The following is a 22,366-nucleotide window of genomic DNA, read 5'->3' on the forward strand; positions in this document are numbered from 1 at the left end:
AAGCAGTGTGAAGCATCCCAGGCAGGTATTCTGTTGTTGATGCTTGCCGTATTATTCCACGATCTGTTACAAATAATTTTATAAGCTCCTCATTTATAATTAATTGTTCAAAGTGTTAGACTAGTAAGCCTTTTTGCCAATAGAGAAGTTAAAATATTTACTTTCTTTCAAAATGACTCCTCCACTTTTATATGTACCATGCTACTTGCTCTAAATTTCTGGCTGTGTTCATAATCTACACAAGAAGTATTCTTACACCATATTCTTACTCAATTTGACAACAGTACAAGAATGTAAACAATGTAAACCATATAATGTAGTTTTAAGTATGCAAAATGGATTGATTGCAAAAATGAAAAAACCCAGTATCCTAAAAAGTATTTTAATCTTCTACAAAAAAACTAAAAAATTAGATTAATATTGGTGTAAAGAAGTTATGGAATATTCTACTAGTATTTCTCACATTCTGTGGGAGTATATACCGATTAAAATCTTAAATTTGATCTCCTTATATAATGGATATCCATCACGGGAACCTGATTTAACAGCTTTTCAATCTAATCGCCAGTCTTCTCCACAGACCAACAACTAAAACCTATTTTTAAGTCTGACTCCATTACTTTCTCTCTAGAGTTGAATAAAACTGCATCAATAGAATTGTGTTATGAATATGCTTTACTGGATTTGTACTGCTGTAAGACAGTGGTCAATGCAGTTGGTTCACAACTAAAAGGTGCCAGGTTTGATTCCTGTGTAGATCGGAGACGAGTGTGAACACTTCCTTACACCTGCTGCAGTATTCACACAGTAGTAAATAAGTACCTGGGAGTTAGTCAACTTTTGTTGGTTGTATCCTAGGAAATATACCATAATAAGACTGACAGGCTTTCTGTTTCTGACATTCAGATACCATCTCCTACAGTTATGCTCTTTTGTAAACATTTTAATAACCATAATGAGATCAATATTAAAGAAGATATAGTACATACTCTCTTTTTTCCCCACACTCAGAAAATCTTCATTTCTCCAGAAATAACAGGTTATTTTGTACTTGACTAAACAAAAATTGAATAAGTGCCCTACCTTTTGTAATGGCCTTTGAGTCATCCTTTGTGAGGGTGATGACAACCTGGGAGCCCATGTGAGTTTGATCTCCTGTCATACGTGCTGCAGCTGTCCCAGTAGCATTGTTCATACTCCCACTCAGTCCCGTTCCAACCAGACTGAGGCCTGGAGTATGAGGGGTTCCGGAGTTCAGTTGCTCACGAGTATTACAATTCACCGTACTAGGACTATCAATCTCCATCTCGTCATCTTCTGATCCATCAACTTTGGCAGCTGTAAAAAATATAAATGCTTTGTCTATCATATAAACATATCGTATTCTCAATAATATTTAATACTTGTCTTGATTAATCACTGTAAAGAAACAAAAATGTGTTAATTTTACTGTACTGCATTTAAGTGAACAGATTTTCTTTAGTAAGCTGAACATTGTTTTGTATCAAGTCTTCTGATGCCTAAATGTAAGTATACCTCGACATATATGTTATGACTACCAGTCACTCATAAACCTGATGTCCAGTTGATGAGTGATAGTCACTTTAGAGTAATATCTTCTACGTAATATTAAGAGTCTACCTTTATAGGTGCCTAACCCCGGTCAATGGCAGACAAGGAATACCCCCAAATACAAGGGGGGGGGTCTCCTTAAGCCATTGCTCTCTGTGCCTCTCTGAGGGGGGGGGGCCAGGTTCCTGCTCTGGTCCCGGTAGGCAGGACTCCATTGACTGAAGCCCCAGATTAATATAGAGCACAACAGTCCTATGGCTCCAGGGAGCCAGAGGGGCTCCCACAGAAATGAAAATCATTCCACATATCAGCTGAATAAGGAAAGATATGCTAGACTTCAATATGAAGTTAGACAAATATGTTGATGATTTAAAGGATGAAAATATTTTCTTTATCCATATGTAGTACATGCAGAGTTTGTCAAGTTATAGAACACACATCAACATAGCACATTCATCTTAACAGTCTGCTTCTGAGTTAGAAAACAACAAATTAAAATTAACATCTGATAACCTAAAAGAGTATTTCATGAAATTGTTTCTGACCTTTGGCATTGGTGACACTAGGTATGAATGTAGGGAAAGGTATAGATTCCAGTCGGATACAGCATGATTCAGCCAAATGCTGATAGAAGGTGTAATTTGCAGCCTTAACTGAGAAAGAGTCTTCACGTTGACCTTGCCGTCGCCCACAGTTGCAAAAACTGATGTACATCACACCAGAATTGTGGATCATAACAGGAAGCGAGCTGAAAATAAAATATACATAATGAAAACCGCTTGTCATTCTGAAATAATGTTAAGCTCATACAACAAATGATACCTAACAAAACTCAGACTCATCCTTCTCTTAACCCTTTCACATTTTTGTCCCCTTACCAATTTTGGCCGCTACCAGTGTCTTGGGCCAAGTGCAAAACCCTTAGCAATATTTTAATTCCAATGCATCCTGCAAGGTTACTATGCATGGTAAAGTGTTCACTTTGGTATAATTTTTTAGCTAAAGAGTTGTATTTTATTTCCTAGGCTGCTCTTGTGATTATACCCTGCAACATACCAAGGTGCTAGAAAAAAAAAGGCATTGAATGTAATGAAACGCCATTTTCTGGGAGAGACCCAGAGGCTCCCCAGAGATAACCCCCGAAAGATGCATGAATTAAAGTTACCCGTATGAGTTTTTACTAAATCAACCACGTCCATCAGTCACATTACACAGGTCAATTAAATTGTATTTTTATATGTTGTACATTTATTTGATTAATTATTAAGCATCTCCTTAATCACTGCACTGTGCAACGCACCTTGAGGCTCTCGACGGGTGGTGCACAACGCGCCTCAGGGATCTTATAGGTATTGCATATCATTCAAAACTCCCGTGGCTACACGCGGTTCACTTCAGCTTCCTCAGGGCTCTCCTAAACAGACGCCATTTTTTTTAAATCGTGGGCAACATTCTCAGGTGTGAAGGCCTCAGTACTGAGTGAGCAACCAAGGCTGGTGCACATAGCATGAGCTAACAGCATTGCTGTTCAGCTTTTGACCACAGCATCGCCTAAAATTTTCTAAATATGCATGTATCTGGTATTATTTAGCCATGATAGTATTACAGCAGAGCCTGACTGTGACAAAGACTGTGTACAATGTTCAGATATCAGAATAAATGCTGTTCCAAGATGTTCACAGCGCTAGCCACAGCACACTGCCATTATTTCGTTCATCTAAAATACTTCAAACGATTTCTCATGCTCCTTTACAAAATAAATATGTGGAAAATTATTCATTAACATGATTTAGCGACCAGGATTCTGATAATAGCAGGATTGTGGTGAGAATTAGCAATGTGAATTAGCAGTGGGAGGAGTATTGTTGGTGAGGGAGGGAGGGAGAGGTGGCATTGGCTGTTGGCTGGTGTGTGGAAACATGTTTAACATGAAACATGTTGTCTGGAATCACCATACCAGCTTAGTGGTTCGCTATGGTGAACACAAAAGTAGATACTTATGTGTGTGTGTATAGAGTGTAATAATAGCAAAAGGCTTATGTTGGGAGGAGCCATTTAGGTGAGGGAGTGAATTGAGGCTGTTGCCTGCTGTGTGACGTGTCATGCAGTGGCCACTATTCTGTTTGGACAATATACCAGCTTATTTGTATAGTTATGGTGAATAAAACATGTAGATACTTATATATAACGTGTGTATACAGTATAGTGTAATAAAACCACAAACAGTACTGTGGGAAAAGTAATGTTGGTGAGTTAACTGTTGAAGAGTGAGGGAGGGCTGGCTGGGTGTGGCAGCCCACTCTTGTTTTTTGGGCTCACCATACCAACTTAGTGGTTCGCTATGGTGAACACACACATGTAAATAGGTATATACAATGTGTGTGTGTATATAGTGTAATAACAGCAAAAACACTGTTTGATTGATCGTAGAATATATTATACATGTCGCATATATGAACCCCATAATTTTGAGCATAGCGATGTTCCACACATTGAACTATATAAATTCCACAAATTACACACCTTTGAATAATATTACAGCATAAAACCAGAGAACAAACGAATGAGAAACATCAAAATAATTGTGAAACATTATACTGTATTCGCAGCAACTGCCGCCCCACGGGGTGGCGGGGCCTAGTGACCTTGAGTGCTCCACCGCTCAGCGCCCATAATTTGCTCAACTTCTCAGCTGCATCACTACTAAAGTATGTCTCATACAATTTTTTTATTTTTTTTAAGTTTCTCATGATCAGAGACTGTGTTTTAACAATATAAGAGAAAATAGTTTTTTTGGAAAGAGTTTATTTTTGGCGCACAACTGGTGTGTCATACTTTAATGCAGAGCAGTGCAGTGTTTAACATAATAAAATAAATCTTGACTAAAGAGTCAAAAACTTTAAATTAGCTTACCCGATATCTTGATACTGAATTTGGTCACGGGGTAAATACTTAAAGAATGCTGCTGCACTTGATAGTCTTGTTTTGCCAAGGACGACAAATAACATCGGCTGCTAACTTACTTATCAATGCAAAAAATGTACAGTATATTCCAGTGTCTTCTTACCTATCATCATTCGTATCATTAGGAGTCCTGTGTCTTGGATGCTTGCATGTATTGCCTGTCAGCGATAATGTCTCACAACCCATGCGGCCATCTTGCCATATTCGTTCACAAGCTTCCTCTAGCTGTGTTACATACTCCTCATACATTGGTCCACGAGCTTGTGCACTAAGTACATTTTGGGCCAAATCCAGCTGTAATTCAGAAATGTGTAGAGGTTATTTAATATACCAGTATCTGTTTACTGTCTAATAACCATAAGCACTAAAGTCTAGGTACTGAACATGAAACATAACATCATAATCTTCACCACACTCTTACTCTTATCTCTGTTAAGATAACATTATTCTGTACAGTATACTTACAGAAATGTTTATTACATTATTATAACAATAATTAAATCTTCTACACACAAAAGTATGGAGATAATAACACGGAGACAGACTTACTCAGACACTGCTTAATATTTGTTCTCCCACTTATAAGTCTTGCTACTTTATATTTGGCATAGGGCTATCTACTCCCATGCCCACCAAATATTTCTTTAAGTTATATATTCATATAAAAGTACAGCATTACTTGAATCTAAATACTGTATGGGAAAATAATTTGTTTTCATAAATCATTACTGTTCAACTTATAAATTCCAGCATTTATCCATCAATTATCATTACCCTTTTTCCCATTGCTCAAGCATGGAAGAACTTTCTGCCATAGCAAGGTTAACATTAGAATCTTAATCAGCTGAAACTAGATACATACTGCATTCATGTTAAATACATTTTATAAAACTTATACGTACTTGATTCAGCTCGCACCCGAAAAAGCTTGCACCTAAGCAAGACAACCCCCAATAAATCATTGCCTTATCAAAGTGCTGTACAGATATGTACACTATTTTTTTTTATACATTTGCACTTGTATTACCCAGTAAATTTATTTAGTTGAATCGAAGATATGTTAGCTTCCAACTAACCTTCTCTTGATGATGCATCTGTGTATAGTGGGGAGGAAGGCCATCCTTGTAAGCAGAAACCGCTAGAGGCAATACCTTGGCGCACCGTGCATCACTGAACCGAACTTCAGTCTCTACGAGGTTTTGTAAACTACCTAAAATCTAGAAAAATATGATAGTGAATTTAACATTTCCAAATGAAGGCAACATATTTCTAAATGATCATATTTCCATAAAAAAAAGCATTGAATGTAATGAAATGGCATTTCCTGGGTGAGACCCAGAGGCTCCCCAGAGTTATACTGGGCTGATGTGTATATATTAGACCATGACAACAGTTAATCGATGGAGTTCCACGCCTACAGGGGACCAGCACTTGAGCCTGGCTCTAGTGCTGGTCCCCTGCTGGTTGGGATTTCTACCTTCCTGGGTGCCTGACCTGGTAGATGGCAGATATAGACTGCTTCCAACTACACGGGGATGTCTATAGGGCATTGTTCCTCGTGCCACTCTGAGGAGGCCAGGTTCTGGCACTGGTCTTCTGGTAGGCCCCACGATTGACTGTTGCCGTGGTCTAATAAATACACATCAGCCAGGAATAGCTCTGAGGAGCTGAACCACAGAAAATGAGCAAATTTAAATTTTTCTTAAGATTATATAATTTCAAAACATTCATCAATATTAACTCTACAAATTAAATCTGTTATAATATTTATCACTTTCAATTTCTTTAAAAATGGACAAAATTAAAATATACCCATTATAAAAACTTGCCTGTTTTACTTTTGTGTCTTTCTCTGGGGACTGTGCCATGAAAAATGTGTACACCCTATTTACAGCATCAAACCAAACATTAGCCCGAGGTACCTGCAACCCATGAGATATCTTTATCAACTACAGTATTAAAATTTATTTTAATACAACAATAACAAAAGTTATACAATTATAAGAACCTTGGAATTAAATTTTGTTTTATAAAAATCTGTTGTAATACCTACCAGCATCAAAATTTAAAACAATACAGCGTATAAATTATGATATTGAACCGAGGCAACTCCAAAACCATACAATGACATACAGTAATACTTCACTGGATTCATTATAGGGTTATTCTAGTTACTGAATTACAATATACAAGTTTGTTAAGAGGACTAATCTGGAAGACGGCAGCACCGCACGTCTCATGGGGAAAGAAGGAAATTGCATAATGGGAAGGGGAGCTACTGAGAGGACTACCAGAAAGGGGCCTTTCATTACCTTCATTACTGATTTCTGGGTAACTTCCTCAGTAGCCCAGGAGTTTACTCAATTGTGCCTTGGAATGGAGGATGTTTTGCTAAAAGAACAAAGCCAGAAAATGGTCTGCGAGACAAAAGAAGTAAGCTGAAAACCAGGGTACAGAAAGAAGTACGAGCGAGCTATCTCGCTCAAATACTTGATAAAATTAATCTATTATAGGTGCAAACTATAACACCTACCTGGAAAAATACTGGCCCAGAGTGTCTTCCTACATTGTCATCAAATCCTTTCCCTAATGCTTGGTCTATGTGTTGTTGTAGGAATACATTGAAGCGGTGCTTCGTAAACAAATCAGTCATAATTATCTAGAATACAGCAAAACAATGTGTGTATCACACAGAAAATAAAGGACTTTCCATGAGATCCATCAAAATACAGTAGTTAGAAGTCTTACCTAAATTTCGTTTTCGTTCTGTGGCCACTCCTGCCAAGATAGATGCACTTAATGCATCTGCGCTAGTAGTATCCGAGAGTGTGGAATGAGACGAGTTAGAGTCCCATCCACTGCCAGAAGCCAAACCACCACCCATACCCCTGCCGCCTCTGTTGCTTCCACCTTCAATGAGGAGAGTTTTGCTGCCTGATCCTAGGGTCAGCTGATTCAGGTCACCAATGAAGCCTTCTGTTCATAAATAAAAATAAATATTGTAACTATATATTTGTCAACTGCATCTGAATAAAGGTTTTCCTTGTCCACCTGTACCAAGCATATCTTAATACAAACAATATGAAATATTCCATAAAACTCAATTCCTGACTATCTTATGATAAAAATATGAAATGTCCTTAAAAATTTATCCTTCTACCACATACAGTACTTGGGGTGGACTGGTAGAGCAAAAGTCTCGCTTCATGCGAGACTTTGGACCCGAGAGTCTGTTATTTTCTCTTGTTGTTTAACTTTCTTTCAATAATTCAATCTCAATTTGCAAACATAACTTTAATACTACAGTGCTTAATTCCATTAGGCTGGCTACCCAACTCACAAATCTGAAAATGAAGAACTGACAATGTTTTGGTTTGTCCTGGACCAATATTAATTCGTGTAATGAAAACGAGTGGTAGAGAGAGAATTCTTAACTTAAGAGGGCGAGATGAAGGTGAGAGCGAGATGAGGGTAAGAATGAAAGAAAACATAGGTAACAGTCCATTCTTCAGTCATATTATTAAATCATCTCTACTAGGCTGTTTTGACTTTACCCATGGGAAGAGAGGAAGAGGGAGGGGGGGGGGGGGCCGGAGGATTGAAGTACCATTTGGGCTAAGCTATTTCCAGGGTGAGAGGCATGTATGATGATCTAGTCATTCCCCTATCATTCACTTAGAAGGTTTCGGTAATAAACTGGTCATACCTAATTAGAGAGTACAGTAGATAAGTGCAGTACTGTACTATACTATATGTGTATTTTTGGAAAAGCCACCCAGTGGCTTTCTTAAGCCATTTCGCTGAGATTGCTCCTAGCTACTAGGTTACACCAGTTGTGGAAGTTCTGTTTGACCTACCGGGGACCAGATCCAGAATTTGGCCTGTGTCACAGGCAGAGAGAGCAAGTGACATTCAGCCACTCCACTGGGAAAGCATCTAGAAAGTCAGTGAAGCATAACAGACAACTGCGAGGTTCACAGAAAATGAAGCCTCAAATCTGCCAAACAACTCCCCAAAACAATTTAAAATAACAATATTTAAAACTATCTTGCACTTGTTAGCCCAAGCCCCCCCCCCCTCCCCCATGTCAACCATTTCAGGTCAGTTTTGTTGCTGTAGTGCTTCTTGGTCACCATCAGAAGTGGGAAGTCCCCATGTTTCTAAACTAAGTAATTACCTAAGTGTAATTACCTAAGTGTAGTTACAGGATGAGAGCTACGCTCGTGGTGTCCCGTCTTCCCAGCACTCTTTGTCCTATAACGCTTTGAAACTACTGACGGTCTTGGCCTCCACCACCTTCTCACTTAACTTGTTCCAACCGTCTACCACTCTATTTGCGAAGGTGAATTTTCTTATATTTCTTCAGCATCTGTGTTTGTGCTGTGCCATCCATAGACTTTGTCTTGTGGAAGCCATTTGCTTGGGTATTGTTTAAATTTTTTGGTATTTACTTCAAAAGCATGTTTTCTATCTCACTAGTTGTGTGGACTTGGCTCATTTAATGCTTGTGGATGCAAGAGCTCAGGGTTCCCTTCCCTGGGCACTCAGTAGCACTTTCCCCACACAGTGTATGGTGGCCACTGTGTGGTTTGGACACAATACCAGCTTAGTTGTATAGTTATGATGAATAAAACATGTAGATACATATACATAACGTGTGTAAATAGTGTAATAAAAACAATAACAGTACAGTGGGAGGAGGAATGTTGGTGAGTAAGGTGTTGGAGGAGTGAGGGAGGGCTGGCTGGGTGTGGTAGCTCTCACTCGCAGAGTTCTGAGTGTGTCGATGGTGAATATATGTAGTGTGATAGTGTATAGTGTGTAAATATGTTGTAAATATACATAAATGAACATGAAACATTGGAAATATGAGCAATATATGTGGACAGATTTGTGACATGTAACAAAGTGTCTTGGGACAGTAGGAATGTTCTACTGCCATAATATTGTGTATGTATTCATTATACATAGGACTGGCAAGAAAAAAAAAACAAATGTATTTGGAAATGTACACAAAAAATTAACAAAAAATTATATGTGGCAACCCATGCATGTTGAAGTTGGTGCGCGACCTGCTCAAGGAGTCTACGCCACGGGCGACCACCAAATCGTGACATCACGTGCCATTTTCCGGACCCCCATTGTGGCCAAAGTAAGTACAATTTCATTTTTTTTCTTTTTTTTTTGCATATCTGATCAGGGAATGGTTTTAACATTTTTAAAAACAAAAAAAAATCCCAAGAATTTATTTCCTGCGCACGGTGGGAGCCTGAATATTTGGAGCCCGAACAGCACAGTGGTTAATAAATTATCATAAAATATTATAGCTTAATATCACTAGTCATTGCTCCTATCCCTCACCCACATTCAACATAAGCACTCACCAAGATGTTCTTGCGGGGTTTGGGCTTAAGCTCTTTGGTTCCGCCTCTCAACGCTCAATTAACTCGTGTACAGATTCCTTCCTAAGTATATTGTACATACTATACCTTGTGAAGAGCAGAGTTTTTGAAGAGTATTACTGATGAGAGATGATGCAGGAACCTCTTCCTGGCTCTCCTCCATAATGTAAACATATGCCTGGTTGTTGGGCAATGCAAAGAGTGAATTTGCACTGTAAGAAGAGAGATTTACTTGTCATTTTTATTATTCAAAATTTACTAGCTTCTTAAGTGCCTTTTCCAACATTCATATAATAATTTGTTTGATTTAACTGAAAAGGTTACAAATTAAAATTATTATAATCCCTCTATGCCCATAACAATTCTACAAGTAATAAGAGGCAATGGACAAGTATTACAAATTCCAGCTATTAATACTGTATTCCAAAGGCAGGTATTCAATTAATAGTGAAATTATATACTGCACATGTCATTTAACAGTAATTCCAAAAAGGAGGCCAAGTCACTAATTAAGACACCTCAAGATTTTGGCAACATCACACCAGCAGACTGTCTTCTTGAGGTTATCTCGAGATGATTTCGGGGCTTTAGTGTCCCCGCGGCCCGGTCCTCGACTAGGCCTCCACTCCCCAGAAAGCAGCCCGTAGCAGCTGTCTAACTCCCAGGTACTTATTTACTGCTAGGTAACAGGGGCATAAGGGTGAAAGAAACATTCCTTGTTTTCTTTTGGGGAAGTTCTGTTTCTCTGTTCAGTCTTGGGTTTGCAATTTCCTACCAAGTGAGTTTTGTTTTGGAACGCTTATCTTTCTGGGTGCCTAACCCCGGTCGATGGCAGACACGGAATGCTCCCAAATACAATGGCCTATTTCCTTAGGATATTGCTCACTGTGTCTCTCTGAAGGGGGCCAGGTTCTGGCTCGTGGTCCTTGGTAGGCAGAACTCCATTGACTGAAGCCCCAGACTAATACAGCGTATATCAGTCCAATAGCTCCAGGGAGCCGAAAGGACTCTCCACAGAAATGGTAGCAGAATTTTAGCAAGCCTAAGCAAGCCAAGCCACCCAGCCTGAGGGTGGACTATATACACTACTCAACACTTTCGCGCTCTGGGCGCACGACCTCCCCACTACCCCGGGTGGGTTTGGGTATTCCATAGGGCCTTGCGGTAATTCTGAAAAGTGTATACTCTTTTCAACTTTGTCACCTCAATTCTCGTCCTAGGATTTGCAATTTGGTATCATTGTGTTCGCAATAGAATTCTCTACAGAACTAAATTCATTTAAACTCCAAAAGCCTGGCTTACCACCCGCAGCAAACAGAGAAAGTGAGAGCGAGTAACTCGGGAGCGCGCAAGAGTGATAAAATGGGTGTACACTCTTTTCACTTTGGTCATCTCAATTCTCGTCCTAGGCCTTCCGTTTGGTATCAATGTGTTCGCAATAGAATTCCCAACAGGAGTAGATGCATATAATGTAAAAAAAATGCAGTGCGCTCCACCGCCGACAAGAGGAAAGAGAGAGCTGCGCCACCCCAAGGCTCTTCTCATTACATTCGAGAGCGCAGTAATACTGAAGTGTATACTCTTTTTCAACTTTGTCACCTCAATTCTCATCCTAGGATTTTCAATTTGGCATCATTGTGTTCGCAATAGAATTCTCTACAGGACTAAATGCATATAAAGCCCAAAAGCCCTGCGAGAAAGTGAGAGCGTGTTTACCCAGGAGCATGCAAGAGCAATAAAATGTGTACACTCTCTTCACTTTGGACATCCCAATTCTCGTCCTAGGTCTTTCATTTTGGTATCATTATGTTTGCAAAAGAATTCCCTACAGGAGAATATGCAAATATAAGTCCAAAAGCCCGGCGTACCACCCACAGCATACAGAAACAGTCACGGAGCGTTACCCCAGTGAGCGCTAATAAAGAGCAATAAAATGGGTATACTCTTTTCAACTTGTTACTTCAATTCTGATCCTAGGTCTTTCATTTTGGTATCAATGTATTCACCATGAAATTCCCTGCAGGAGTTTATGCATATAATGTCCAAAAACCACGATAAGACCTTCCCAAAAAACGCCGCTATGTTGCCGAACCGAGGACTCGATGCCGAGTCCTTACCGAACTTCCCTCTATTTAACGAAGGACTCATGCCGAGTTGTCGAGGAGCGAAAGTGTTTAAAAGTAGATTTTCCATATTCTACAATGCCAGCCATTCACAATAACATGCACTATATTAAAAACAAGTCACACCTAATATTGGTAATAACTCTGCTTTTTCCGGAGAAGACGATAAATTTGATCTTCAAGGGCAAGTTCCAAATTGCGAAGGGGGCCCGGTACATTGGAATTCCTTGAGGTCCTCTGTGCACCTGACCTGTCGATTTAATAATTTCAAATTAGCTGTACAGTACATGGAAAATCACTCATTGTAAGTAATAAAATGCCCTTTTCTGGAGGACCCCCAGTAGCTCCCCGAGCTTATTAACAATGGCTTTATCAAGATGAAAATAAATAACAATAAATAAATAATAACAAGTAATAATAATAAATAATAATAATAGTAATAATAAATAAATAATAAATAGTAATAATAAAAAATAATAATAATAATAATACTGTACTAGTAATAATAATACTACACAGAGTAATCACACTAATGTGATGTGTCAATGGTCATGGCCTAGTTGACTAGGGCATGTGGGTGAGAACACCCACCACATAGGTTCGAATCCCTCATCACGGCTCCTAAGAATTTTCTCAATAATAATAATAATAATAATAATAATAATAATAATAATAATAATAATAAATAATAATAATAATAATAATAATTTTTATTTAAGTAAAAGCACATACATATTGTACATTCCTCTCAATGTTTGCTGATGATGCAAAAATTATGAGAAGAATCAAGACAGATGAAGATAAACAGACTACAGGACGACCTGGACAAACTGGAGGAATGTCCTAGAAAATGGCTACTAAAGTTTAAATCAGGAAAGTGTAATGTAATGAAATTAGGTGAAGGGAGTAGAAGGTACCATCTGGGAGGTGAAATCCTGCAAGAGTCAAATAGAGAAAGATTTAAGGGTTGATATCACATTGATCCTGTCCCCAGAAGCCCACATCAAAAGGATACCATCAGCTGCATATGCTAGATTGGCCAACATAAGAACTGCCTTTAGAAACCTGTGTAAGGAGTCATTTAGAACCTTTAGCTCCTTTTTTTTTTTTTTTTTTTTTTTGAGGGGAAAAAAAAGGTTGACTGACAGTTGAGAGACGGGCCAAAAGAGCCAGAGCTCAACTCCCGCAAGCACAACTAGGTCAATACAACCAGTTGACTCACTTGCTGGCACTGCAACCCAGCACTAGGTGGCAACACCTGTCCTGAACACACAGGGATGGCCCAAAAGATACTGAATGACCAACTCAGAAAGGAGCATTTTATCTACATTCACTGCCTTATTTCTGAGCCCAGGACATTTGGTCTTCCTTTAGGCAAAATCACCATGGTTACCTGACAGATATGCAATATGACCAGCACATATGCTCATAAAGCACTAGACCCAAAGTGTGCACATTAGTCCAAAGAGAAGCTGGCCAATTCATCTGACAGAATATAGCTTAGCACTCCACCATACTGACTTCATCCCTCCCTAATTTCCTTTTATATTCCCTACCTAATTCCCTTGTGTATCCCACAGATTTGATAAAATCCTTACAGTCAAAACATTGTCTACAAATAAAGTTTACTCTCATTTTGTTGTTTCTTTCCTAACATAATGTTTTCCACTATCCTTTCATCTTGTTTCTTAGCCTTTATTATTATCACTGGTAGTTTGATAAACATTGATCAATTCAAATACAGTACACTCCTTTTGTCACAATCTATAATGTGAAAAACTAGATAGAACATGCAAATTAGAAAGCCTTCTGAATTACCTTTGTCCAGATATATTATCCTGAGATTTAATCTGTATGGGCAATAGCCTTGATGAGAAGATGAAGAGAACACGAGGTGCACATAAACGACCAAATGAGACCCAGTTATTGCTGATACCAGGCACTTGTCTTAGCACTTCAGCAAGGTAGTTTTGAGCTTTAGATCTGGAAAACAAAAATACGAATGGTCATAGGCAGTTTCAATATCGTATTATATCGATATTGCAATATCGTATACAATATTGTATTGCAGCAATTACATCACAATACACTAGCATATGTAAAATATTATATATCATCATTAACTTTGCTGAATTCTTGTTAACACACATTACATATGATAGATGACAGCACTCTTGAAGAAAACAAATTAGCTACATGGAGAATAATAAGTACAGAACAGTACAACCTCGATTCGATCTACCCTGATTCGGAGTATCTTCAGCTAGGGCGCACACTTTCAAGCTGGATTTACTCACCCGGTTCGACGAACTCTGGTTCACCGAAGCGAGGGATGAGCGGATTTGCTTATGATGTTAGGACAGAGTTCACAGACTGGTGGAAAACATTCCCATTCTATCACAGGTTACAATTAATAATCCCTTCATATGACAAGTTGGATCACACAAGTGGGCCACACAACAAGTGAACCATATTAATCAAACACCAGCCAGAGTGGTCCACACAACACGTGAACCATATTAACCAAACACCAGCCAGAGTGGTCCACACAACACGTGAACCATATTAACCAAACACCAGCCAGAGTGGTCCACACAACAAGTGAACCATATTAACCAAACACCAGCCAGAGTGGTCCACACAACACGTGAACAATATTAACCAAACACCAGCCAAGGTGATCCACACAACACGTGAACCATATTAATCAAACACCAGCCAGAGTGGTCCACACAAGTGAACAACTGAGTTTCCATGATTTTCGTTCACCGATTTGTGGTACACATATCTTTGTAAATTAATTTAAAGATTGAAGTGTGAATAGCTAGCTACATTTGTTAAAAATCTTCTTGTATACATTTTCTATGATGAAACAAGATAAGTGAAATAGCCACCCTCCCACCCACACCACCCCACCCAAATAGCCGGCGATTATCGAGGCGTAATCCAGGTCACGCAGGAGGCAAGTTGGTTGATACCTGGTTGATGGGGTTCTGGGAGTTCTTCTACTCCCCAAGCCCGGCCCGAGGCCAGGCTCGACTTGTGAGAGTTTGGTCCACCAGGCTGTTGCTTGGAGCGGCCCGCAGGCCCACATACCCACCACAGCCCGGTTGGTCCGGCACTCCTTGGAGGAATAAATCTAGTTTCCTCTTGAAAATGTCCACGGTTGTTCCGGCAATATTTCTTATGCTTGCTGGGAGGACGTTGAACAACCGCGGACCTCTGATGTTTATACAGTGTTCTCTGATTGTGCCTATGGCACCTCTGCTCTTCATTGGTTCTATTCTACATTTTCTTCCATGTCGTTCACTCCAGTACGTTGTTATTTTACTGTGTAGATTTGGTACTTGGCCCTCCAGTATCTTCCAGGTGTATATTATTTGATATCTCTCTCGTCTTCTTTCTAGTGAGTACATTTGGAGGGCTTTGAGACGATCCCAATAATTTAGGTGCTTTATTGCGTCTATGCGTGCCGTATATGTTCTCTGTATTCCCTCTATTCAGCAATCTCTCCTGCTTTGAAGGGGGAAGTGAGTACTGAGCAGTACTCAAGACGGGACAACACAAGTGCCTTGAAGAGTACAACCATTGTGATGGGATCCCTGGATTTGAAAGTTCTCGTAATCCATCCTATCATTTTTCTGGCTGTCGCAATATTTGCTTGGTTATGCTCCTTAAACGTTAGGTCGTCCGACATTATTATTCCAAATCCTTTACATGCTGTTTTCCTACTATGGTACATTTGATTGTGTTTTGTACTCTGTATTATGTTTAAGGTCCTCATTTTTACCGTACCTGAGTACCTGGAATTTATCACTGTTAACATCATGTTATTTTCTGATGCCCAGTCGAAAACTTTATTAATATCAGCTTGAAGTTTTTCAATGTCCTCAGCCGAGGTAATTTTCATACTGATTTTTGTGTCATCTGCAAAGGATGATACGAAGCTGTGACTTGTATTTTTGTCTATATCTGATATGAGAATAAGGAAAAGCAGTGGTGCAAGGACTGTACCCTGAGGTACAGGGAGTTCTGTCCAACAATTCGTCTTTCAGTAGCATTTTTTTTTACCAGATAGGGTTTGTTTTGGGGGCGAATACCTTTCTGGGTGCCTGACCCAGCTGCAATGGTGAAAACAAGCTGCACAGTACCTTGCACCCCTACCAGTGACAAAAACTACCTCCTACCCAAAGACAAACAGTGGTGCATGAAACACCCCAGCTGACCAAGGGCGGGCAATTGCCGAGCACCAAAAGACTCCCATGGAGGTAGACTCCGGTAGGTGTACTTACAGGGCACTTAGGGAAGGCAACTCTAACCACAAGGCACAGCACTGGAAAATATTTAGAGCCAGAGTCGCACGACGGCCAGGTCTCACATCAGCCACAGAACTGGGAGGTGGATAGCAAAGGGGTCTTGAGCTCCCCCCTTTCCCCTCCCAGGGAGGGGGGCAGCTGCGCAGACAGCGGTGTGGTGACGGTTGTGACGTCGTGCTCGTTTGCTCATTTTTAGTTGGGGAGTTCTGTCCAACAATTCGTCTTTCAGTAGCATTTTTTTTTACCAGATAGGGTTTGTTTTGGGGGCGAATACCTTTCTGGGTGCCTGACCCAGTCGATGGCAGACATAAAAGGCTTCTAACCATATGGATTTCTATAAACCATTGCGCCTCGTGTCTCTTTGAGGGGGAGGGCCAGGTTCTGGCTCGTGATTCCCGGTAGGTCTACGAACTCCATTCGCTAGACTGATGCCAGGGGTCTAATACATGCATATCAGCCCGGATAGCTCCATTTAGCCAAAGGGGCTCCCCCCCAGAAACAGACAACTTTGATAAAAAGAACAACGCCATCATTCAAGGTAAATAATATGCTGCATTTTAATGTCCCAAAATTATTGGTTTTGTGATTGATTGAGAGAGATTATAGCAATGCACCTATGAAATCTCATTATGCATTGCAAACATATACTTTACAAACACATTGTCAGAATGTAACCCATTTATAGTAGGGAAGACTGCCTGTAGATATACCTGTTAAGCTTTCCAGTGGTTGTCAAGTGAATTTCAAATACAGAGCATATTAATCAGTATCTGTTTTTTTGCTAACCTGATTGTATCAAGAGTCCGGAAGAGATGAATATAACTAATGTCAAAAACATGAGTTGGGTGGCAGAGAAGGAGCAGATGACACACAGAAAAAAGCACCAGAAGACTTCGAGCATATCCCAGCTTTAGGCTTGACCATGCCATCAAGAAACCCTGTAATGGAGATATGCACAATGTTCAGTATATAGAATATTAAACTACAGTACTGTATGGTCATTATAAAGTATTGAACATAATGAGACTTTCCAGTGTGAGCTGGTAGCTTGATCAATCCTTTAGGTAACCTTCTGCCACTCCAAAGTCAGAGCATAAAGCTAGCTGGTGTCCCAGCTCTCGCTGTGTTGTCTGGGATCTAGTCATGGAAAATGAGAAGAGGGTAGCCCCCAATGATCTTAAGTCACATACAGATATTGACACCTGGTAGTGGTTGTGGATGATAGTGTATATAAATGAGCCTTTGCATCAAACATGCACTGACTTACTAGGAGTAAACTTGTGAATCTTGTATGGATAAAAATTATTCCACAAAATCTTGTTAATAATCCAGTATATTCAATGTACAATTTGTGCACTCATGCAAATTAAATTACAGGAATTACCAAAGGAACACTAACTGTTCTCTTAAAATAGTCCACACTAAAAGAAACTTGAGAGCTACCTTCTCCTGAAGCTGCTGGTGCATGACCTCCAAAGATGATATGAGAGTAGAAGTATCGTAAGCACCAGTTAAATGCAGGTAGATTGTTCTCCGACTCGGGTCATAATAACCTTCCACACCAGTCTGGGAGGTACGACAAAAGAGCTTAAAACAATTATATGCAGAAGGTCCTAACATATACTGTATTTCTTAAAGTTCTTCAAATATAAAATCTGTACATTCCTTTCTCAACAACAAAATTTATTATATAAAAGTATTTTTATAATGCTATTTTATTTTAATTAATATTCATGGCAGCCATAACTATAAGGAACAGAACTTAAAAAGTAAACAAACCATAGTTTCAGAGTCAACAGCTAGAGGACGAGTCATACTCCTCTGGAATATTTTCCGCCCCACCATTAATTCAAGAGCTGTAGCTTTGCACCCGCCTGCATCCAGATTGCTTTTGCCAAAGATAGCCACCACCACAACCCGCTGCTTCCCTGTAAAATCTCTGAGCAAAGGAAAGATGTAAAGATAATTAAAATTTAAAAGAAATAATGACATACTGTACTATACAGTAGGTGGTTATCAGAAAAATGTGAATTCCTTCAGTTCATATACTGTATAGCAGGAATTGTATAAACATCTTATGAATTGAATCTTAAAAACTTCTGGAAGAAATGTGAAGAAAAATAACATAAATAAGTCCAGTATACCCAGAGAGAGAATAATTCACAATACCGTATCTGAAAATTAGACACTGAACCCACAAATCCAAAAATAAAGGAATTGACAAAATACACCCTAAATAATACTGTAAATAACATTAAAAAATCAGTATTTGTTAATGTTGTGAAAGTAAACACCTGGCAACACAATTGGGCTTCTCAAAACCCAAATGGACTACAAGTAGCAGAAAGTTTATTATTTATTTTGTATTTATTTATTTATTTATTCATTTATTTATATACAAGAGTTCTTACATTCTTGTACAGCCACTAGCACGCATAGCATTTCGGGCAAGTAATTAATCATAATTTTCACACACATACATCCCAGGAAGCAGCCCGTAGAAGCTGTCTAACTACCAGGTACCTATTTACTGCTAGGTGAATAGGAGCATCAGGGTGAAAGAAACTCTGCCCATTTTGGTCCATCCTGGATCATTTTCTAGTTATATAGTGCACAACTTGAGAGTAATAGTTTAGGATGGACTAAAACATCATTAATTCAATTGTTTTCACATTTGTTGGTTGGGTGTCATACCCAAAGACTTACTGAGGGGACCATGAAGTGGGAAGAGTGAAGTGACCGTGGCCCGATGTTCCATCCTCCTCCTCTTGCAGCTGCAAAAATGACACAAGTAAACAAAGACTTTGTTATGTCCAAGCTAATGATACTTTTGAAAACTTTACACATTTTCAAAATAATAAAATGATTGTAAAACATTTTATGTACTATTCATTAATTTTTCTTAAAATATTATAATAAAAATATATGCACTGTTGGGTAATTAAACATCAGATGCAGTTATATAATGTACTACAGTATATGCTACATATCTAATGATTTACAGGTCTGTAACTTCAAATTTAATATTACAGTATTATAATTACCTATTCGGACAATGTGCAGCCCATACTCTGGATTCATCTAAACTCTAAATAACGAACGTATACCTAACATAAGAGTTGAATAATGTATGCTGGGTTGGGCCTACAGATCTACAGGGTGCTGTGCCACTTGAATTGAGGCCAGTATGTCACTGCTCTCATTATATACATATAAAAATTATCACTACGGCTCAATCAATTCTGATTGCAGTATCCTGTATCCAAACAGAACAGCACCCTATGGCCCTGTATCCATGGCATATGGCCCTATGGGCCTGTATCTATGGCATATGGCCCTATGGGCCTGTGTCCATGGCATATGGCCCTATGGGCCTGTATCCATGGCATATGGCCCTATGGGCCTGTATCTATGGCATATGGCCCTATGGGCCTGTATCCATGGCATATGGCCCTATGGGCCTGTATCCATGGCATATGGGCCTGTATCTGTGGCATATGGTCCTATGGTCCCTATGTATCTACTCCGTGTGTTTGAAAAAAAGGATCATACAGAGAACGTGAAGGCTAAACTGAACCACCTTCTGGATGACCTGAATGTGCCAAGCTTTAGAGCACGGAACAGAAACAATGAGTTAATAAACAGATCATTCACCTGAGCAGTGTGACTAGAGCACAAACAATCTTTCAATTGATTGATTGTTGATCAACAGCTGCACTGCATCAACTGAACAAAGAATATTGTGCTACTTCAGTTGGACAAACCAGGCATCAATAACCAAGGTTTCCTTCAGAAGAGGGAAGACTTGTTCATAGTTGAAAACAATGAAGAAGTCCAAGGCCTAAAATAATGATCCAAAGGACCAAATGAACAGACACCATGCCTCCTAGGCAGAGCATGAAGCTCACCAACATGACCACCAAAAAGTAGAGTCAACCTTCTTCCTCTTCTTGATGAAATGTGCAGTTTACATGAAGGGTTTATCTTCCCGATGACTGCACGAGTACAAGTTTTGGGAGACACGTTAATGTTGAGAATGACAAGGTTTCGAAGGTTTTTATTGTGTTGCATGTACTATAGATAGAGGAGCGGCGACTGAACCGAGACGTGTGTTAGAGGGAGACTTGCCGCAATGTAGAGCACGATGTCTTTAAGGTGTCAGCTGATCCTTGGTGTTGCAGTGAGGCAGTTATTTTCTGTTTGGCTGCTGGTGATGCCAGTTATAAATGTGACAGGTCAAATGTAGCCCAATTTGTTGGTCAACTGGAGATATTTAGTCAGTGCTTTGACTCTTTGATATTTTTCATGTAATGAAAGGTCACCTTCTCCTAATATATGCTCGATGGTAAAAGGTATTTCAAGTGTGATAAGTATTTGTTTGAAGTTTACTCTGGCACAACAATGTCGGAAACAGTAAAAAAGATAGTGTTCGATTGCTTCTGGCAGATGACAGTGGATGCAGAGTTCGTTGGAGTTTTTTCCATATTTAGAGCGGTGTGCTGCCAGTTTGGTGTGTCCCAGCCTTAATCTGGTCATCGTTATATCAATTTCTCTGATTTTATATAGGACATGTTTCCAAGTTTCCCATTTCTTTTGTATGGACCCATAGTACAAAGATGAGCATGACGTTTTCCATTTCAATATAAAATCTTGGGTGATGGTATCTTTGATGCTCCACCAAAGCTAAGCTTGGACAGGGCAGGGTCTGATGTTAGGTAAGGTTTTAGGTTTGTTCAGGTCAGGTCTGGTCAGGTTATTAGGTGTGTTTAAAGAGCAGTGATGACATAGAATGACTTGTATATTGAATGTTATAATAAAGTTTGTACATTGAATGTTCAATATTGAATGTTATAACAAAGCAAGTTTTATATCACTTTGAATTTACGCATCAGTGTTAAACATACAGAAAAACAAAACTGTGCTATAAAACATACCATGTTTAGTGTAGGCTTTTGAGATAACGACACCATCTACTGCATCACGGGAGGGAATATTGAACACGAGTCTTGGCACATCATTTCTTTTGGCACTCGTTGACACATTACTTATAATACGGAGACAATGACAAGGTCTCAAGTGTTAGTGGTGTTGTGCTGGAGATAGAGGAGAGGCCACTAAACACAGGCCTGTGTTATAGGGAGACTTCTTGCTAGTAGGTGCAGGTTGTGGAGGGAGACTTCTTGATAGTAGGAGCAGGTTGTGGAGGGAGACTTCTTGATAGTAGGAGCAGGTTGTGGAGGGAGACTTCTTGATAGTAGGAGCAGGTTGTGGAGGGAGACTTCTTGATAGTAGGAGCAGGTTGTGGAGGGAGACTTCTTGATAGTAGGAGCAGGTTGAGGAGGGAGACTTGCGGCACTGTAGGGCGAGATGTTGTTTACAGCGTCAGCTGATCCTGGGGTGTGCGGGGAGGCTGTTGTTTACTGTGTTTGGCTGCTGGTGGCGCCAGGTATGAATGTCACAGGTCAAATGTGGCCCGAGTTCGATGGTCGACTGGAGGATTGTTACTTGCTTACCTAAACTAACTATGAGTTCAGTTCCTGAACCGATTATGTGCCTCTGTAACCCTTTCCACCACCGCTCACGAGATGGGTATGGGGAGCATAATAAAGAACGAAATTGAACTGAATTGACTGGAGATATTTAGCCAGTGATTTCCTCTGGCACTATTATGTCGGAAACAGTGAAAGAGATCACGTTACGCGCTAATTGGTTCCACATATCAACTACTCTGTTACCGAACCAGTATTTACCCAGGTCTTTCCTAAATCTAGTGGCTGTACAAGAATGTAGGAACTCTTATATATATATATATATATATATATATATATATATATATATATATATATATATATATATATATATATATATATATATATATATATATATATATATAATATATATATATATATAATATATATATATATATATATATATATATATATATATATTATATATATATATATATATATATATATATATATATGTCGTA

The 22,366-nt window shown here is 39.3% G+C and overlaps 1 protein-coding gene across 1 annotated transcript in view; it reads right to left on the reverse strand.

Annotated features, from left to right (window-relative positions):
- Window positions 1–22,047, reverse strand: part of LOC138364338 (nonsense-mediated mRNA decay factor SMG8-like) — a 23,046-nt gene extending 999 nt beyond the window's left edge. Inside the window, 17 exon segments of the mRNA XM_069323943.1 lie at window positions 5–63; window positions 1,084–1,338; window positions 2,118–2,320; window positions 4,640–4,830; window positions 5,613–5,753; window positions 6,366–6,458; window positions 7,070–7,170; window positions 7,285–7,512; window positions 10,026–10,150; window positions 12,188–12,213; window positions 12,215–12,311; window positions 13,880–14,044; window positions 17,164–17,315; window positions 17,821–17,943; window positions 18,157–18,316; window positions 19,084–19,151; window positions 21,312–22,047. Of these exon segments, the coding sequence (XP_069180044.1) occupies window positions 5–63; window positions 1,084–1,338; window positions 2,118–2,320; window positions 4,640–4,830; window positions 5,613–5,753; window positions 6,366–6,458; window positions 7,070–7,170; window positions 7,285–7,512; window positions 10,026–10,150; window positions 12,188–12,213; window positions 12,215–12,311; window positions 13,880–14,044; window positions 17,164–17,315; window positions 17,821–17,943; window positions 18,157–18,316; window positions 19,084–19,151; window positions 21,312–21,347 (2,223 nt within the window). The 5' untranslated portion in view covers window positions 21,348–22,047.
- Between the last annotated feature and the right edge of the window lie 319 nt (window positions 22,048–22,366).

Source organism: Procambarus clarkii, chromosome 13 (assembly GCF_040958095.1).
Source record: "Procambarus clarkii isolate CNS0578487 chromosome 13, FALCON_Pclarkii_2.0, whole genome shotgun sequence".
NCBI lineage: Eukaryota > Metazoa > Arthropoda > Malacostraca > Decapoda > Cambaridae > Procambarus > Procambarus clarkii.